Here is a 21,445-nt window from a genome sequence, read left to right as displayed (position 1 = left end):
AAGAATTTACATTGTCTGAACTGAAAAGTAGAAGATTGGTCTTGGAGTTGATCACAAATACGATTGAAATCGCCCCCAATAAGAAGAGACAAGATGGGATACGATGGGCATTATCAATTTCAAACCGTTCTTTAAATTTATTGTTGAGAAGTTTAGGTAACGTAGTTTCCAAGTAAAGACGACAGCTTTGACCTTCAATATTTTCTGGGACATTAGCAATTTGTAAGTTATATGGATGGCTTCTGTTCTCGAGGTCCAGTAAGGCTGATGCATTGTAGAGATCTGGTGGACTAGAGGAGTAAAAGAAGAAATATCTTTGGTATTGTCTCGATTTTTATCTAATTATCTAATACTTTTATTGATTATGAAGCAATGTGAGATTTATTGCTTTTTTTATCTGAACATATGGAGTCAGTATTTGAATGTATTGCTTGTATTTCTTCCAGTATCTTAAATAATGATGATTTTTGGGATTCTACCATTTTAGATTTAGTAAGTGGAGGAGAGGCAGTTTTCTTTATTTTGTTTGGTTTTTACTGTTAAAGACAGAGGGTCAGATGTATGACTGTTTTTTGCGGTCGCAAACAGGAAATCGGGATGTTTGCGACCGCAAAATAGGTCTGTGCAATGTACAAACCCTATTTTGCAAGTAGGTAACCTATTACCGACGTGTAAAATAGGGTTTGTGACTTGCTACTAGGAAGCCATTCGCGATAATGGGGTGTCCCTTTGTCCCTCAGAACCTGGGTATTTATGATATATAAAACAAGTGGTTCTGTTGGGAAGTTACAATCACTTTGATCTCTGCATATAATACAATTTGAAATTTAAATTCAGAGTAATTGACAAGTGATTTTTAACAAAAGGAGAGAAAAGGAAAACACACCACAAGGGCAAAGAAATTTGTCAAGGATAGAATTATTTACTAAATTGTTAGTTACAGAAAATAAATATGGCTGGCAAAGAAACATTGAATTATGGCGATACTGTAGTGACTGTATTGCAGGATAAGTGACATGTAGTGATATGTGTGGTCAACAGTGCTATACAGGTATGACAGACATCAGTGACACAAATGTAGTGGATTAAATAACTTTGGTGTTTCAAGAAAAGAGCTCACTACATAGTCCTTGATGTTCTTGGCACGTTTGAAGGCAAACATGGGTTGTTCTATTATGTTTATTTCTGTTCCTACAAGATTCCAGTATTTCTTAATGACTTTTTTGATGTCATGACCTCTTGCGTTAAAAGTTGTGACGCATACCATTTTGTCCATCTTCTTATTCTTTGGTTGTAGTTTGAGGAGAGATTCGAGAGGGCGGTACCGTGCCTTCTTCCTCGCTCTGTTGAGTAACCCCTTCAGGTACCCTATATCCCTCAATTTCGTGATGACGATGTCTGTTTCCTTGAAGAAGTTGCCCCGTCTGGAGCAATTACGCAGTAACCTTAAAAATTGGGCATATGACAAATTGTCCCTCAGGTTTCTGGGGTGATGAGAGTCATATTTCAAGAGGGTGTTCCGGTCTGATGGTTATCTGTACAAGTTCGTTACAATTCCCGCGCCTTCAATTTCCAGTGTGAGGCCAAAAAAAAGATGGTCTCATTATTGTATGACATCGTGAACTGTATGTCTGGCGATCGTCCATTCAGACATGTTTTGAACTATGTCAGGTGATGTTCTGTGCCTGTCCATATCATCAGCACGTCAGCAAAATATCGCTTCCAAAAAGCGATATTGTCAAGGTAGGGATTTGAATGGTCGTAGATGTTGATGTCTTCAAAGTGGTCCATGAATAAATTGGCTAGGCTGGGATTGAACCCAGCCCCCATCGCAACACCCTTGCATTGGTAGTAGAAGGTGTCCTGGAAAATAAAGTAATTCTTCGTCATCACTATGTGCAGTAAGTCTAAAAGAAAGTCAGTCGGAATCCAGCATGTAGGGCGTTTGTCAAGGACCTTGCTGATAACTTCAATCGCCTCATCATGTGGTATACTTGTATATAATGAAGAAACGTCCCAAGTAACCAGATACTGGGACATTTTATCAAATGGTTGGTTCTCCGCCAGTTTTAGGGTATGCATTGTATCCCGAAGAAATGAACGGGTATCCAAAACACATGGCTGCAGAAAACTGTCTATGCATTGATTGAGTGGCTCTAGGACAGAACCACACCCTGAACCAATGGGTCTTCCTGGTGGATGCTGCAAGTCTTTATAAATCTTCGGGATAGTGTATATTGTAGGTATCCTCGGATTCGTTTTATTCAGAAAGTTGTGCTCTGGTTCTATTAGAAAACCTTCAGCCAGGCCCTCATCGGTGAGGTCTTTGATAAGTTTGGATATATCCTGAGTAGGGTTTTTGTTATTTCTTGGGTAACTGTCCACACAGCTCAATTGTTGGTTGATTTCCATGACATAGTTGTGAGTATTTTGGATAACCAATGCTCCCCCTTTATCTGCTGTCTTTATCACAATAGACTGGTTGCTGCTCAGGGTGTGCAGTGCTTGTCTCTCATCCTTAGAGATGTTGTGTTTGATGTACTTGTTGTTGTTGAGAAGATCCATTACCTCCATCATCAAAATAGGCTAGGATTTTTTCACTTATCAGGTAAGTTGCTAGGTGGAATGTGTAGGCAGGTCAAAAATTGGTAGCTGCATATCGTTGGGACCACTGATTGTTTTTGACAAAGAAGTATTTTAAACAAATTTTCCAGAAAAACTGTTGTAACTCCAGTTTGATGTTAAATGTATTCGGAGGAGTCGTAGGAATAAATGATAGATCCTTAGACAGGATGTCATGCTCAACTGTTGCGAGGCTCCATGATGGTGTATATCGTAGGTATCCTCTGATTATTTTTATTCAATAAGTTGTGCTCTGGTTCTGTGAGAAACCCTTGAGCCAGGCCCTTATCAGTGAGGTCTCTGATGAGTTTGGATATATCCTGAGTTGGGTATTTGTTAATTCTTTGGTAACTGTCCACACAGCTCAATTGTTGGTTGATTTCGATGACATAGTCGTGAGTATTTTGGATAACCAATATAGTGATTCCAATAACCAATATAGTGATTCGGATATAGTGAACCAATATAGTGATTCGGAGTGGTGGGTTTTGGAAAAAATCACCCCACATCCAAGGGGAAGCAACACACTAGCCGCCCTTATTTTCCAAGAGTGCAGGTGGATCCATACTCTGGACTAGGTCAATCAGGGACTCAACGAACAAGAAGAGACTTACCGTCAGATGATTAGGCTGTTAATGAGTCACTGCATGCGGCTGAATGAATAAAACTGGACATGGTATAAAGGCATATATCGCTTGTAAAATACACTGTCTGCAATGTCTGCGTTTCCATAATGTTTCATACAGCATGTCATGTTAGCATGGGACTGTTAGCCAAAAGGATGTACTGTAATGCCGATGTCTTCTCAAATGTATGACACAATCAATGACTATGTACACGCTGGACATAATGACATTGTATCAAATATGACAGTTTCCTTGTGTAGGAAATTACCTGAGACAAGGCATACACCTGATATGTACTTTCGATATGAATTATATGTAACACCACTTTGTACATGTGTAAATTGGACTGGTCTATATGAATTTTTTATATGATTTTATGCTCTAAATGCACAATGGGTGCTCTTTCTAGGGAATACTATTCCCTATGACGGGAGTCTCAGTACCAATGCCCCCTTTAAATTAATTTCCCCTGGACCCGGGATTTCAAACACCAAATAGTCCACTACGTACTTTGACGCTCACATTAGAGCCAGTGAGTGAGCTTTGACATCACTCGTTCACGCCAGCCTGATTTCGCTGCTGCACTGCCACGTACACATGGATAGATGAGCCAGCTGACGTCAGTGAGCTAACAAATACTGACAGTTTCCAGCGCTGGCTCACTTGATGAAAGCAGTGTCAGACGGAGCACACAACCCGTGTCCAGAGGTATGAGACAGCTCCTCTGGTGAGCACACTTTGCTGTTTCAACGCAGCCGGACTTAGTACTAAATAGTACCATTTTTACACCCATAGTTAATGATCGCTAGTAGCAGCACCTTTGACTGAGCAGATGAGGCACCGCACGACTCCAACTGGCTGGTGGAGCTTCTGTGTACAGATTCATCCTCATCGCAGGTATGCCTCACAATGTTGCACATAGTTTATATGCAATTTGTTTAATGAATACCTCTGCGCATAGGTTATTTTTGTTTAATTTGAACAGTTGCGCATAGTTAGAACATAATTCCTTTAAACCATGCCGCATTTTAGATAAATTCTACATTTTTTCCTTTGTAGACCACAACCTCCTGGTGTAGGTCTCCGTTTATTGAATTTCATCACATTGAGTTGGATAACCAGGGTCTATGGTAAGGCCATTTTACACTTTATTTCTGGAGTAGGTGTACACACGCCACCCCGCGAGCTTTCCTACCCTAAATCACTTTTAAGAATTTAATCCTAAAAATAAAATAAAATATTTGCCCCTTTCCATTTCAGTACCCTAATCTCTATTTATTAAACTAATAGGATCATAGGCATCGATTTCCTTAATTTGTGGACCTTGTGTTAAGCATTACCTTCGCTACTGCAAAACACACAATAGTCCTTTGGACTATTGGAACACACCTGATTTCTTGTCTCCAATTAATCCCACAGGCTGTCCACACCCCCTCCATCACAGTCCTGAAGAAGACCCGCCTCGAAACGTTAGGGTTATTGTCACACTAGTCCATACGGTCTCCTTGATCAGAACTTAAAATCATACTTGGGTCTTGAATTCATGTGTAAACTAATGACAGAAAGAAATGCGTTTTTGAATTCACTACATTTGTGTCACTCATGTTTGTCATACCTGTATATCACTGTTGACCACACGTATCACTACATGTCACTTATCCTGCACTACATTCACTACTGTATTGCCATAATTTAAGGTTTCTTTGACAGCCATATTGATTATTTTTTGTAAATAACAATTTAGTAAATAATTCTATCCTTGACAAATTTCTTTACCCTTGAGGTGTGTTTTCCTTTTGTCTTGTTTTGTAAAAAAATCACTTGTCCACTACTCGGAATTGAAATTTTATTATATGCACAGATCAAAGTAATTGTAACTTCCCAACAGAACCACTTGTTTTATATATCATTGTTATTAGGAAACAGCATGCCTAGGGCAGCCCTTTCTAATAGCAAGTCGCACTATTATGTATGAGTGTTTTGCAACCTCAATTGCAGTCGTAAAACATTTGCAGTTTACCACCAACTTCAAAAAGGTGACTGGCAGCGAAAATATTTTTCAAGAGCAGGCAGTGGTCCCACAGACCACTGCCTACTCTTAAAAAATGAAACAAAAGCATTAACTTTTTCATTTTTAAATGCATCCCGTTTTCCTTGAAGGAAAATGGGCTGCATTTAAAAGAAAAACTACTTTATTTGAAAAGCATTCACAGACATGCTGGTCTGCCTACCCCAGCAGACCACCATCCCTATGAGTGCTCGCCATTCTCAAATGGGTCGTAAATTGTTACCTGCCTCATGAATATGAATGAGGCAGGTTGTTTGCTAACCTATTGGGAATCACAAACAGTGTCTGAGACACTGTTGTACATTCCATTTTGCGAGTCGCAAAATGATGCAATTTGCGACTCGCAAAATGGAAGGGTCATAAATTTGGCCCAGAATATTCCACACCTTTTTATATTATAGTCACCATGTGCCTCATAAAATATGGGTGGAGTATGTGCCTTACACTCAATGAGTGACTTCCCATTATATAAGTTTCAAGACTTCTGAAAGATATCTCAAAGTAGATTGGCATTTAAAAAAAAAATTGTAGCAATGCCAACAATAACTACAAGCTGGCTGTGAAAGCAAACAACAATCCCTTTTAGAGGTGGAAGTCAAGTAATTAGAGAAGAAGCAAGTGAAAATATCTGAGTAATAAATAATCTATTTAAGAGGGAGTTCACCATAACAAAACGGGCATGGCTGTAACCTCCTCAGGACCCCTCCCTCTGATCAGATGTTTCATGAGGGAAGATCAAGAAGCGATCTGGCTGGTGGTAAGAACCCACCGCCTCCGAAATGAAATAGCCCGAAAAACAGCAGAAAATGGTCCTACAGCAATAAGGACCAAGTCACCATCGAAGGAAGAGGTTGAAGATAGATCTCATATCATGTATTGGCATGCTAATTGTAGCAAATCACAACTAACTGGGAAGATTCCAAAAAAGAAATAAGTACTTTTGAACCTAGTGAAATGGATTGTGTGTCAATGATAAGATCATTTTGGTGTGCCAAGAGACAACAAAGGTAGTAAGCTTGTGAACCAAGTATACAGGGGTGGATGATAAATCTAGTTTTGAAGATACTGCAGGCCAGATAGGGGAGCCAGTGGATTTCCATAAGGGTGTGGGTAATTTGGTCATTTTTCTCATTTTCCCTAGCACAGTCTTAATGCATCTCTGTGTTTGGCTGCATGTCTATTGCCAGCATTATGGCAGAGAAAGTGTTGATTAAGGCTGTGTTTGAGCACTTTACTCATCACATGAATACTAGCTTGAGGTGGGTTTGCAGCTCTTTACCGTCCCTACTTCTTTGCACCTGCCATGTGTATGAGTTAGAGAAAAGTGTGGTGTAGCAACCAGGGTGGCTGACTCCGGAGGGTGGGGCTCGGGCCTCACGGTTCGATTCCCAGCTCTGGAAGGAGATCAGCTGAGCATCATATGACTCTGGGCAATAGCTCACTTAATCTCCCCAACAGCCCCCAACTCCTTGAGACCCTTACGGGTGATTAGTTTGCGCTGTACAAATAGTGGGTCATTTATTTATTATTAATATATTTTCAGTTTGAATAAGCATGGCTGTATTTTTATGCCTGGTCATGCATGACGCAATGTTGATGAACCAGTTTTATGCAACTCCATAGCTATTTACACAGATGCTTGATGAGAAGGGCTGTTGTGTTAGCAAAAAAGCATAGCAAAAAGAATATATTTAGTAATTACAATACTGCGATGCATAACTTAAAGAGAAATTGATTAGTTACCTATTAGTCGCAAAGTAAGGCACTGATTCAGAGGTCACATAATACTTCACGACACAAGACCCAATGTTACTGAAAAACTTTTTACATTTTGACATGTTCTACACTTCCACCAGAGCATGGATTGGTGGACATGGGGTGTTTTTGTTCAATAATAGTATTAATTGTCGTTTTTAAAAGATGGCTGCATGTACACAGAGCTTGATAGCATGAGATCATAAGAACAATTGTTACTTACCTGTAAACAGGTGGTTCTCCAGTATTGGTGTCTTTCATAGATTCACATGGTTGAATATTCCCCGTCGTCGAAGTGGGAGTCCCACGGTATATAAAATAGCAATAATGCTAAATATATATATATATATATATATATATATATATGTGAAGAAACATAATACATAATAAAAGAAGAGGTAAATACAAATGAAAAAAACCTCCAGAACAATTCCTACATAGGAATGCATGGTAAAGAGAAAAAACACTTGTAACACATTAGTGTCATTATGTTAGTCCAAACTACAGCCAATCAGGCGCAAGCACCCTCTAGAACCTTCTCCTCAGAAGCCCCAGTCCAAAGATTTTCGTATCACCAAAGAGACCTAGAATGCATAAGGAGAAGAGAGCCTCTGAAGGGAGGAAAGGGTGGGTCGCATGTGAATCTATGAAAGACACCAATACTGGGGAACCACCTGTTTACAGGTAAGTAACAATTGTTCTTCTCCAGTATTAGGGGTGTCTTTCATAGATTCACATGCTTGAATAGAATAGAGAGCAGTAACTTCCGTAGAGCTGAGATTGCTAGGCACATATGGAAAAAGCCAAAGACAGTAAAAATACAGTCATGTAACAATAATAGCAATCACAGGAGAACACAAGGAGGAGGGAACAGAGGCTCACCTTATTTGAAAAGATGACAAAGCACTGCCTGCCCCACTGCGGTATCCGCTTCATTGATGGCATCCAAGCAGTAATGCTTGGTGAAGGTGTGCCTGCTGGACCATGTCGCTGCACGGCAAATCTGATGAAGTGGCACACCAGCAAACAAGGCGGTGGATTAAGACATCGCCCTCGCAGAATGAGCCTTCACTGAAGACTGCAATGGTTTGCCTGCTTGTTGATGACAGAAGGTAATGGCTGAAGAAAGCCAATGGGCAATTGTTGGTTTGGTAACTGGAGGTGCCCCTTACGCAGTCGCCCATGAGCAATGAACAGTTGGTCGGTCTTGCGGAAGGAGGCTGTTCTGGCATATAAAATTTAAGGCATCTTTTGATGCCCAAAGAATGCAAGCGCTGCTCCGCCGGAGACTTTGGGTCCGGAAAGAAAGTCTTTAGGAACACAGGCTCATTCAGATGAAAATCTGTAGGCACTTTAGGTAAGAAAGAGGGGTTGGTGCGAAGCACCACGCCGTCAGGTTTGAATTGTAGAGAAGGTGGCTTGATAGTAAAAGCGTGAAGGTCGCTCACGCGACGAGATGAAGTCAAAGCTAAAAGCAACGCAACCTTCCAGGTGAGGAACTTGATATCAGCCCTATGGATAGGTTCAAATGGTGCCTTCATAAGTTGAGATAGTACAACATTGAGGTGCCATGGTGGAGGAGGGCGCCGAACAGGTGGGAACTTACGGAAGAGCCCTTTGAAGAACTGGCGTATGATTCTGGATGAACAGAGGGAGGAAGAGCCATTGTGTCGGAAGCGAGAGATTGCAGCTAGGAAAACTCCCAAGGTAGCATGTGAAAGTCGGACTGAGCGAGACTTAAGAAGAACGGAAGAAGTTACTCCGGAGTAGAATGGATTGGATGGACATTTGCTGCTACGCACCAATGACAGAATCTTTTCCACTTGAGTTTATAAGTTTTGATGGTAGACGGAGCCCTAGCATGAGCGAGGATGTCCCTGCATTCTTGAGATATGTTTAAGTCTGCAAATTCAAGGTGCTCAGGTTCCATGCTGATAACTGTAGCGTGGAGGGATCCGGATGGCACACTTGGCCTCTGTCCATCGTTAGGAGGTCTGGACGAGGACGCAGAGGGATGGGCTCGCACTGGGACAGCAGAAGGTGCGATTAGTAGGATGTGACAGGGCTGCCTCCGCATATTCCACAGCACCCGCTGTACTAACGGAATCGGCGGAAAAGCGTAAGCGAATAGATCACACCAATCGATCAAAAGGGCATTCCTGCACGAACCGGGGTGGGGGTGCCAGCTTGCGTAGGATGGGCATTTTCGATTCTCTGGCGTTGCAAAGAGGTCTAGAGCTGGGCGACCCCATCGGTGGAACACAAGATCCAGAGTCAGCTGTTGCAGTTCCCATTCGTGTGTCGATGATGTGGACCTGCTTAGAGAGCCCGCTAGGATGTTGGACACGCCCGGCAGATGGACAGCCGTCAAGGTGATCTGATGATGGAGATCCCAATCCCAGATTGACTGGGCCAAGCGAGACAGGTGTGGAGACTTGGTTCCTCCCTGGTTGTTCACGTAGTGCATGCTGGTGGTATTGTCCGTTTGGATAAGCACTGACTCTCCGTGAACTACAGGTAGGAATGATTTGAGCGCTAGGAAGATCGCCATCAACTCTAGCCTGTTGATATGCCACTTGCGTTGGGGCGGAGTCCACTTGCCTTTGATAGATAGGACTTGGAGATGAGCGCCCCAGCCCTCCAGAGAGGTGTCCGTCGTGAGCGTGAGATCTGGTGAGTGAACGAGGAACGACGTCCCCATCTCCAGGTTGGTTGGCTGCGCCCACCAATGTAAACTCTTTTTCATCCGGGCTGTGACTGCAACTAGGTCGTTGAAGGACCCGGAGACCTGACGCCACTGTCCGTCCAGTTCCTCCTGAATGGGACGGGTTCGCAACCTGCAATTTGGGATCAGTGCGATACAAGATGATGCCATCCCCAAAAATTATTTTAACGTCCGAACAGAAACGGACTGTTTTATTCGGATGAGGGAGACCAGACGAAGGATCTTCTGTTGCCGCTCGTGCAAGACGAACGCTTTTGATAGTCTCGTGTCTAGGATAGCTCCCAATAAATTTCTGGTGTGCAGTGGCACAAACTGTGACTTTTCGACGTTGATGGCTAACCCCAGGGATTGAAATACCTGCTGACAAAGACGAGTGTCCTGACATAGTTGATGGCAGGATTGAGAATTGAGGAGGCAATCGTCCAAGTATGGGAAGATTTGAACACCTTGGAGACGCAGGTGAGCCACCACAGGAGCCAGTACCTTCGTGAACACACGAGGAGCTGATCGAAGTCCGAAGGGCAAGACCTTGAACTGATAATGCGTTTGTCCCACCTTGAAACGCAGGTACTGGCGATGCTGTTGGATAATCGGGACATGAAAGTACGCGTCTTGAAGGTCTATGGTGGTCATGAAATCTCCGCTGGATAGAAGATGCAGGATCTCTAGTAGTGTCAGCATGCTGAAAGATTGGCTCTTGAGGAATTGGTTGAGAGCCCTCAAATCCAGAATGGGCCGCCAGTCTCTGGTCTTCTTGAGTATAAGGAAGAATCGAGAGTAAAATCCCTCTCCTCTTTGATGCACAGGGACACTTCGACTGCACCTTTTTGAACAAGAAGGCGGACTTGATGGTAAAGCTCCTTGAGGTGTGGAGGAGGCGGGCCAGATGGTGGAGTACGATGAGGAATCTGGACGAATTCTAAGGTATGACCCCTTCGTACAATGTCTAGAACCCAGCGGTCCGAGGTGATGGAGGACCACTGGGAATAAAACAGAGAGATTCGACCTCCAACACTTTTGGGATGATAAAAGTAATTGGCGCTTAGGAGTGGATCCGCAATAGGAGGATTTACCCCTATAGGGTCTGGAGGACTGCTGGCGATTGGACTGCTGCTGATTGGATGCGTAACGCTGGTTGCCCTGATTGTATGAGCGGTACTGTTGTCCTCCTCAAAAAGTGGAAGAAGTGCCGCGTCCGCGCGCACCTCGAAATTGAAATTGAAATTGAAAATACTTGATAAAGCGCACTGTGACCTGGCGGCTTCCTGGCGCTGACGTAGGCAGTTGATGAGGATGGAATTCTACTAAGGAGGTTTAGCAGGAGTACGCTTGAGAAAATAAGAGGGTCTTAAGGGCCTTACGGAACTGGATGTAGACTGGGGTTGATCTGATGGACAGTGGAAGGCTGTTCCAAAAACAAGGGGCTAGTACGGAGAAGCGGGTGCCTCCGGTCTTGGATCTGCGGAAACGCGGAACATTTACGAGGGCTTGGTTGGAGGAGAGGAGAGTACGATTGGGAATGTAGGGGCTGATAAGAGATTTGATAAAGACCAGGGCAGTATGAGCACGGGCCATGAAGGCCAGACAACCGATTTTAAAAAGTGCTCTCTGGCGGATGGGAAGCCAGTGGAGAGATTTCAGCACGGGGGTGATGTGAAGGGATTTGGGGAGGTGAAAAATGAGACGGGCAGCTTGGTTCTGAATAGCCTGAAGACGGCGGAGTTCGTAGGCTGGAATGCCTACGAAGAGGCTATTTCCGTAGTCAAGACGGGACAGAATCAGAGCTGAAATGATAAGTTTGAGGGCGTCAGAAGAAAAAAAACGGGACACTTTCCGGATGATCCGGAGGGTGAGGAAACAGGAAGATACCACTGTACTAATCTGGGCGTGCATGGAGAGGTCCCGACTGACTTTAATGCCTAAGGTTTTAGCAGAGGCCACTGGCGTGGGCGGGGGGCCGAAGGTAGAAGGCCAAAAGGCAGCCGACCAGGGAGAAATGGTGTGGCCAGTCAGGACCAACTCCGTCTTGTCCAGATTTAGTTTGAGTTGGTTGGAGTTCATCCACTCGGAGATAAAGGTTAGTGTAGAATGAAATTTAGGTAAGAAATCAGAGGAGGAGGAAAGATCGAATACCAGCTGGAGGTCGTCCGCATAGTTATATACGGAGACCCCCATTTCCAGAAGATAAAGAACGAGAGGGTGAATGTAAAGATTGAAAAGAAGGGGGGACAGGGAAGAACCCTGGGGGACTCCACAGGGAACCAGGCGGGAGGGGGCAGAGAAACCAGAGAGCTGGACCGACTGCGTCCGTTCGGTGAGAAAAGAGGTGAGCCAAGAGAGGGCAGTGCCTCGAATGCCCGCTGCGCGGACACGGTCAAGTAGGATGGAATGGTCGACCGTGTCGAACGCAGCGGACAAATCGAGGAGTACCAAGGCTTGGGGCAGATTAAGGTCAGCCTTGCTCTTGAGCTCATCTAGAACGGACAAGACCACTGATTCAGTGGAGTGGACAGGTCGGAATCCCGCTTGGTGTGAGGCCAGAAGATTGTTTCCCTCGATGAAGGTAGAGAGACACATCGTGATGTGGCTCTCTAGTATCTTCCTGAGGTATGGGAGGAGGGAGATGGGTCTGAAGTTGGATGGGAGAGATGGGTCCAGACCAGGTTTTTTCAAAATAGGAAAAACTATAGCTGACTTGAAGAATGTTGGTACTAGACCAGATGAAATGGAGGCATTAAGGAGAGAAAGGTGGGGAGCAGGACAGTGGGTAAGAAGCTCTCTCAGGATACGAGCTGGAACACAGTCAGTCGGAGAGCCCGACTTGACTTTCTGAAGAAGTACAAAAAAGGCATGCTGAGAAATGTGGGGAAATTGATAAAGAAAAGCGGAAGGTGAGGGAAGAGCAATGGAAAAGAGCGGCGTTGTGACTGGAGGAATATTAGATTTGATATTTTTTATTTTCTCTAGAAAAAAATTGTTAAGGGAAATGCAAAGATCTTGAGAAGGAATAAGATTAGGATTGGCCCTATCCGAGGAAACTAGATTATGAATAGTGGAAAATATCTCCTTAGGCTTGTTGGCTGCGGAGGTGATTATTTCCGAAAAATAGGTCGTTTTGGCAGAGAGAATGGCCTTTTTGTAGTTGATTAATAGAGTCTTATATTTAGCACGCAACAGAGGGCAATAATTGCACCTCCAATGGCGTTCAGAGCGCCGAAGGTCTAATTTGAGGTTTTTGAGTTCATCCGTGAACCATTTTTGGGCGTCATGGGGGCAACAGGCCTTAACTTTCTTTAGGGGAGCGACCAAATCACAAGAGGAGGATAGCCAATGGTTCAGAGCACCTACTTGAGAATCAAGACAGAGATTCGCAAAATCAGGAGGGGAAAGAGCAAAGGAGGCCCCAAGGGAACTAAGATCAACTCGATTCCAGTTGCGGGCCGAGATGTTCCTGGGTATGAAGGGTCTCTCTGGAGATTCAAGCTGAATGGAAAAGGAGATCAGAGAGTGGTCGGACCATATGCAGGGGAGAACAGTAGGGCAAGAGATGGAGCATCTGGCCGACCAGATCTGGTCCAGTATGTGGCCCTGGGCATGAGTGGGAGAGTGAACGTGGGAGAGGAAATTGAGACACTGAAGAGTGGCTGAGAAATCTTTGGAGAACTGGTCTTCCTTTGGATCACCTGGCCAATAATTAAAATCACCCAGGAGGATCACAGATGAGTTGTTAACCACGAGCGTAGCCAGGATTTCCTGAAGAGTAGATACGAAGGAAGGCATGTTCTGAGGGGGCCGATACATAAGGATTATTGTGAGGGGAGCCGGAAGGTTAGTAGAACGAGTGACTAAGAAATCAACACCGGTAATGGGAGGGTGGGGAAGAAGCGAGAATTGAAGGGTGGAACAAATTATCATCGCCACCCCCCCTCCTGATTTACCTGCTGGGCGATCCGCCCGAAGAGCGTAGTAGGAATCAGGTAGGGTGGATAGTAGGTCAGGAAGGGAGTCAGCAGAGAACCAAGTTTCTGTTAAAAACAGAAAGTCGGGAGACTCGGTGTCCAGTAAATTAAAAAGTTTGAGCTGATGCTTACCGGCGGATCTAGTGTTTAGCAAGTACGCGGAGGCCATAAGAGGCGGCAGGGCAGGGGAGAGGGCAGGAGAGGAGAAGGTAGTAGGCCGGGAGATAAGCGGCGTAGGACTGGGTAAAGTAGGTGAAAGGACAGAGATACCCAGGGAAATGATTCGCTGAAGGAGGGGGGGGGCAATGGGCTGCAAATTGTTATATGACAGTAACTGGGCTGAGGTATAGATTAGATCAGGGGCAGGGTGCATGGCCCCTGGTCCCAGGCGGTCACGGACGGGCGCAGACGGGCTTGCCTTTGGCATGCCTTCGGCGCGCTGATGGCGCGCCCGCTGCGCCCGTCCGCTGCGCTTCTGTGGAAAGCACATCGTAATATGGGAGGGGAATGGGGGCGTGCCCTATGATCCGGTGATGACGGGGATCCTCCTGCGACCCGCTGCAGCGCCTTTACTCGGCTGCGCGGGGAGAAGGGTCAGGGGATGTCGGTGCCTCAAGAGGAGGTGAGAGAAAGTGCCACAGAATGTATTTAAAAATCACACAATAACACAATATTCAGTTTTAAAAAGTAAGCATTCGTAGCTCCCGGCTTCCGCCTCAGGAGTTTGTTGCATCAGCCTACAGCACGAGTCAGCGAGCGCGCGGCTTATGTAGGAGATGGGCGCCTGGCCTGCGCTCCGATGATGACAGGGATCCTCCTGCAACCCGCTGCAGCGCCTTTACTCGGCTGCGCGGGGAGAAGGGTCAGGGGATGTCGGTGCCTCAAGAGGAGGTGAGAGAAAGTGCCACAGAATGTATTTAAAAATCACACAATAACACAGTATTCAGTTTTAAAAAGTAAGCATTCGTAGCTCCCGGCTTCCGCCTCAGGAGTTTGTTGCATCAGCCTACAGCGCGAGTCAGCGAGCGCGCGGCTTATGTAGGAGATGGGGGCGTGGCCTAAGAGAAACGGGCGTGGCCTACGCTCCAGTGATGACGGGGATCCTCCTGCGACCCGCTGCAGCGCCTTTACTTGGCTGCGCGGGGAGAAGGGTCAGGGGATGTCGGTGCCTCAAGAGGAGGTGAGAGATAGTGCCACAGAATGTATTTAAAAATCACACAATAACACAATATTCAGTTTTAAAAAGTAAGCATTCGTAGCTCCCGGCTTCCGCCTCAGGAGTTTGTTGCATCAGCCTACATCGTGAGTCAGCGAGCGCGCGGCTTATGTAGGAGATGGGGGCGTGGCCTACGCTCCGGTGATGACGGGGATCCTCCTGCAACCCGCTGCAGTGCCTTTACTCGGCTGAGCGGGGAGAAGGGTCAGGGGATGTTGGTGCCTCAAGAGGAGGTGAGAGAAAGTGCCACAGAATGTATTTAAAAATCACACAATAACACAGTATTCAGTTTTAAAAAGTAAGCATTCGTAGCTCCCGGCTTCCGCCTCAGGAGTTTGTTGCATCAGCCTACAGCGCGAGTCAGCGAGCGCGCAGCTTATGTAGGATATGGGGGTGTGGCCTAAGAGAAATGGGCGTGGCCTACGCTCCGGTGATGACGGGGATCCTCCTGCGACCCGCTGCAGCGCCTTTACTCGGCTGCGCGGGGAGAAGGGTCAGGGGATGTCGGTGCCTCAAGAGGAGGTGAGAGAAAGTGCCGCTGCTTTCGGAATTGCAACGTACCCAATAACTTAGCCGTATCGGTGTTCTTCTTAATGGACTCCAGAGCGTCATCTATGTGAGACCCGAACAGCGACTCACCATCATATGGCATGTCAAGTATCCTGGATTGGACTTCCTGCCGGAAGGAGGTGGATTTTAACCAACCCTGGCGTCGGAGGGCAGCTGCACTTGCAAGCAGACGGAAACCTGTACCAGCAATATCGACTGCACAGTCGATCATTTCTTCCGATGCTCTCTTACCATCTTGAAGAATCTGCTGAGCGTCCGCCTTGGAGGCCTCCGGTATGAGATCCACTAATGCAGATATGTCCGACCACATCTGTCGGTCATAGCGCCCCAAAATAGCTAAGGCATTGGCTGCTCGAACAGAAGTGGAAGCCATGGTAGAAAACTTGCGGCCAATAGCATCTAGGCGCCGACCCTCTCTATCGGGAGGCGCGGTGATTGGAGACGCTGGATTCCGGGCTCTATGTTGTGCAGCTTGAGTTACTACTGAGTCTGGCTTAGGGTGAGAAATCAAGCATGCTGGAGAACCGGTTGGGGCCTTGTATTTCTCCTCAAGGTGCCGTATCTGAGCAGGTAAGGTGTTTGGAGCCTGCATGAGTTTAAGTCCTTCCTTTCAAACAAAATCGATGATAGGAATCGTGTGGACCTGTTTGTAAGGTTTATCCTTAAAATCGTAGAGGAAACAGTCCTCCTCACAAAGTGTTCTAGGTACTTTGAAACGCTGAGCCGCTTTGTCCATTAGAAGATGAAAACTGGCGATATCTACTGGAGGTGAATCACCAGAGTCTCCAGGCTGAGGAGAGGGCGTCTGCATTCGGTAGTCGTCCCACTCCGCCATACCGGGTTCGCCTGCATCCTCATCCGAATCCTCAGGGACCTCTCCGTCCTCTCGCTCTGGAACTGCCTCATCATCCGCATCCTGCGGATACACGGTCATTTGAATTCTGATGGACGTCGGAACTTGAGACAAAGTTGTGGGCGGTAAAATAGGTGGAAGAGATGGTGGAGGTAGTGCCACGGCAGCAGGAGATTGCACAGGAGTACCTTGCGGCGTTGCTCGGAAACGACGGTTGTAGTCATCCAGCATATGCTGGAGATTGGAAATCAAAGACAATGGTAATGTAGCCATAGGGACTTGGACAAACTGTTCTTCAGGTTGAGACTCCTGGTCTCCGCCATCTTTGTCAGGGTCAGACTCCTGACATTTGATGATCAAATCAGAAGGACTATGGGCCGCCCCAAACGTGTCATCTTCATTCTCAGAATCAGTGTCATGCTCAGAGGTAGAGGCAAACATTGGAGAAGGTGGTTGCAGCTTTGGAGCAGATAACTGGTGGCACGGACCCTTACTGCGACATTGGAAAAGATCAGCAGCTCCAGAGGATCTTGAGGACTTCAAAGGCACTAAAGGCAACGAGGCAAAGGAAGCCGGTGACACCGTCGACGGTGCCGTCGACGCTATCGTCAAGGGTGTTGATTTGGCAGTCAAGTTTGATCCATCGTCGATGGTGTGGCCGTCGACGGAGTCGCCGTCGACGGAGTCGCTGTCAGAGGTACCGTCGACGGGCGAATCGTAGACGTTGTCATCGACGGTGCAGTCGTCGACGGAGTTGTCGACGCAGGCAGAATCTCCATAGACGGAGCCCTCGTCGACCGGGCTTTGGTCGACAGAGTCTTCGTCGACGAGGCCTTGGTTGACAGAATCTTAGTCGACGACGAAGATTTCTGAATGGCTTTCGCCGACGAGGAATGTTTCTTCGTCGACGAGGTGATGGGAATCGTCGACGAGACAGGCTGAGAAGGCAAAGAAACTCTCGTTGACGTGAAGGCTGACGAGACCGTTGTCGAAGAAGAAGAAGCAGCTGATGTCGTCGTCAACGTCGTTGTCGACGATGAAGACACTGCGGATCTCGTCGTCAGAATGCTCGTAGACGGTCCCGTCGACGACGGAACCCTAAGAAGCGTGGAAACACTCCTAGAGGCAGCAGAAGACGCCTGAGAGCCAGGTCTCGTGGGCGCAGTGGTAGTAGGAGTGGTAGGAGACACCACAGAGGCCAGAGGCAGGGCCAGTTTCTTCCTTTTGAGGAAAGGAGAAGGAATATCCTGAACACTACCACGCTTAGAGGCTGCCGAAGAAGGACCAGAGTGAAAACTTTCTGCATCTGACAGAACAGAATCCTTGTCTTTAAGACGCTGGAGCCAAAGGAGAAGCCGGCCTTCTCTGTCCTTCAGAGTCTTAGTAGAAAAAGTTCTACAGAACTTGCAGCTGCCAACTTCATGGTCAGGGTATAGACAATAAATACACTTCTGGTAGGGGTCTTTATCAAAAAGACGCAGCTTCCCACAAGAAGAGCAAGGTCTGAATAAAGACTTCTTACTTGACATGTTGAGAAGACTGGAAGTAGAAGATTTGAAGCAAAGAACTGAGCAGAGCTCAGGGAGACTCCCTTCACACGACGTGCGGTAGAAAATCTGAGGACTGGGGCTTCTGAAGAAAAGGTTCTAGAGGTGCTTGCGCCTGATTGACTGTAGTTTGGACTAACATAATGACACTAATGTGTTACAAGTGGTTTTTCTCTTTACAATGCATTCCTATGTAGGATTTGTTCTGGAGGTTTTTTCATTTGTATTTACCTCTTCTTTTATTATGTATTATGTTTCTTCACATATATATATATATATATTTAGCATTATTGCTATTTTATGTACCGTGGGACTCCCACTTCGACGACTGGGAATATTCAAGCATGTGAATCTATGAAAGACACCCCTAATACTGGAGAACTTATGCATGCTATCAACTTCATGTAATAGTTTGACTGGTGTAAAATTAAAATGATTCGCAAGATATTCATCATCAGTTAAAGGAGTAAGCAAAACACACATTAGAGTGGCATATAATATCCAGGTCACACCAGAGTCAGGGTATAGGAGACCAAATCCTGGCCACACTTTCAAAGAGCTTACTTCTGAAATCTTCGTCTTGGAAATCGAACCTTCTACACGAAGCTTGCAGGAAGCCCATCAGAAAGATTATTGAAAGTAATTCCGCTTTCAGCCATTTGGAACAAATCATATTGGTGATCTGAAATACAAAAATGTGATATTGTAAATGCCCAGTTGCAATACCCTAGCTTTACAGCATTTACTCTTGTCTGGTCAGAACTAAAGGGTATGTTTTACTTGCCGAGAGGCAACACAAATAAAGATTGTGGGCCTATTCAGAAAGGTATGTAAACATATGTACATTTCGTCGTGTGGCATGGTGAGCATCAGGATGCTTGTGTCTGGTCCAGGGAGTACCTGGCTGGCAGTTCGGTCTGGACTGTTAGTATGAGGAGCAGGGTCAAGGCTGATTTGCATATGGCTAGGTCCAAACTGGGGTGGCGAAGTGAGCTAAAGAACGATGGATTTAGTCCCAGATCTTTTGACTGGGGGCGAGTGTTTGAAATGTTTCAGCACCCCGGCCATCATTTTGTTGTGTTTGCTATATTTATTACTACACCTAAGTGTAACTCCACACTTTGTTTTTGCTATCCACCATTTCAGAGTCACACCTAGATGCAGACGTACATATTTCCACTCACTCCATGTTTCACCTACTTGGCCAACATGTCTGCCACTAGAGTGGAGTCCTTTGAATCGGGGTTAGAACCTCCAGCTCGGAGATATTGACCTTCAGATACAGGGATGGAGATCTCTGACTTAATGGGGGACAGGCAAATACCATACCCATGTCCCAAATAATACACACATGGCATCCATTGACTTCAAAAAAATAATTGCAGACCACAGTTTAGGTCCTGTCTCTTTCCTCTTGGCCTCAGTGATCCTGCATCCAGCTGGAACCACATTCAGCCTCCAGGATGCGTACCAATGTCATGAGGAAGAGGAATTTGACCAAGGAGAAACCAGACCTTGTAATGACATTTGTGATGAAACAATACTATTACATGGGCTAACTCGATTCACCTGCAGTGGTACACAGAAGCAGCGTTATGGCAGGACATCACTGACTCTGTGAAGGCCTTGGGTGAGGAGGTCTACAGCATGGGAGACATTAGAAACATTTTACAAGTTGAGAGGTAGTGAGTGAAGGAGAAGTTCTCTAGGATTCAGCTGGCACATGCATTTATGGACGGGCATCCATACCCAGTCTGTCTCACACCCCTCAAAGAGACTGCCTCTCCACAATGCCCCCTCACCTGCTATATGGGCTGCCTGTTGCAGACAACCCTTATGTTTCACCAGGTAAGATTAAAACCCCCTTTCTTTCCCTACCACCACTCATGCAAATCTGTTCTTCTCCCAAGCCTACACAGTTTAAAGACAATCACATACCTACCCCTCAAACACAGCCTCAAAAACACACCCCTTAAACAAGCTGATGTTTACATTGATTTACCTTTATTCATCTTTCTTCTCATACAGTCACTATTCCAAGTAATTTGATTGCTACCACTGGGGCAGGAGCCCTTCCTAATGCTGCAGGGCAAAACATAGGGCCTGTCTCTAAATGCAACCCTATAACACACACAGACATGTCCGTATGCTAGGAATGTAAATAACACACTATACATGATTAGTATATTTTTCTTTGTAGTTTCTTAACATTTTTATAAATTGGTGTTTTTTGACTAATAGCTGGTCAATTATAGCAAGTATATTCATGTTATTAACACTAGCATGCTCATAGACATTCTTGACCATTTTCAAGGGCTTGCATTATTGTCCCAATCACCACTTGCAAACACATCTTCTGCTCCTAGCAATGCAATACAACCAGGGCTGGCTACACAGAGTAAACACAGATGTGATGGTAGAGACTGGTAAATATAACATCTGTTTTATTGTGTTGGGGTCTAACCTATCTCTATTTGTAAGTGATAGGGGAGGTTGATAAATAGTTGATTGTTGTGATATACTTTGTCAATTGTATTTATCCTTTAGACTTAGCACTGTAATTGCAGCATAAGAACAGTTTTTTCAGGGTTTGTGTTAACCTCCAGGAAAGGAATCTGTGCTTGTTTTCATACTATGTATCAAACTCATCACCTGTCTTCATGCACAACCTCTGGATTCTTATTCCTCTATGTATGGGCCTCTCTCACTCTTGTCAGCTACAGTCAAACAACTGACCCCCGGTGTCCGCACTGTTCAGTAAATAGGCCCTATGTCATTGGTTGATCAGGTAAGTCTGTGACAACATGATTTTTTTTTTTCACAACCAATTTTATTGAGCAAATGAGCAATAAAAACGTGGCACCGGAGATCACCACGACAATATCGGTACAATAAATCACATAGGTAGCAAATGTTCAAGCAGGTCTTAAGAATAGGCTCAGTATGGAAAAAAAAACCCAACCCACCCTACCCCCCAACCCCGATCCCCCCAACACCCAACCTCCCCCCCCACCCCCAACCACACGTGTACATATAGCAACAGAATAAAAGGTGTAGGTGCAGCGCAACTGGAGCGTCGCAGCTTCGGGCCAACAATGTCTCTGCCATCAAATGTCCTCCTCTCGCTCCGCTGGGGGATCCAGTGACAGACCCCGGTAGTCGGCCCATCGTTTCCAAATTTTGTAGTGTTTGCGCGGGCAGCCCCTCGCCTCAAAGATCGGCCTTTCCAGGCCCATGAAGTAGTCCAGCCCAGCTTTCCACGCAGACAGGGGGGGGCCCTCACCGCTTTCCATGCCCGGGCCAGGTCCCGCTTGGCAACAACAAGCCCCAAGAGCAGCAGATGGCGCTTATATATGTTCCCACCAATGCCATCCATGACGTGCAACAATCCCAGCCGATGGGTGCGGGGAAGGTCCCAGCCCAGGACCTCGGACAGACAATTCCACACACCCCTCCAGAAACCAGACAACTGACCACACGACCACACAGTATGTATCAGGGACC

At 45.8% G+C, this 21,445-nt stretch overlaps 1 protein-coding gene across 1 annotated transcript in view; it reads right to left on the bottom strand.

Annotated features, from left to right (window-relative positions):
* Window positions 1-21,445, bottom strand: part of LOC147709496 (clusterin-like) — a 395,044-nt gene that overhangs the window by 283,809 nt on the left and 89,790 nt on the right. Inside the window, exon 2 of the mRNA XM_086925501.1 lies at window positions 18,506-18,623. Coding sequence (XP_086781627.1) covers window positions 18,506-18,614 — 109 coding nt within the window. The 5' untranslated portion in view covers window positions 18,615-18,623. The remainder of the gene's footprint in view (window positions 1-18,505; window positions 18,624-21,445) is intronic.

Source organism: Lissotriton vulgaris, chromosome 6 (genome assembly GCF_964263255.1).
Source record: "Lissotriton vulgaris chromosome 6, aLisVul1.2, whole genome shotgun sequence".
NCBI classification, from domain to species: Eukaryota; Metazoa; Chordata; class Amphibia; order Caudata; family Salamandridae; genus Lissotriton; species Lissotriton vulgaris.
Note: the sequence above shows the minus strand (reverse complement) of the source record. Positions and strands in the feature narration are given on the sequence as shown.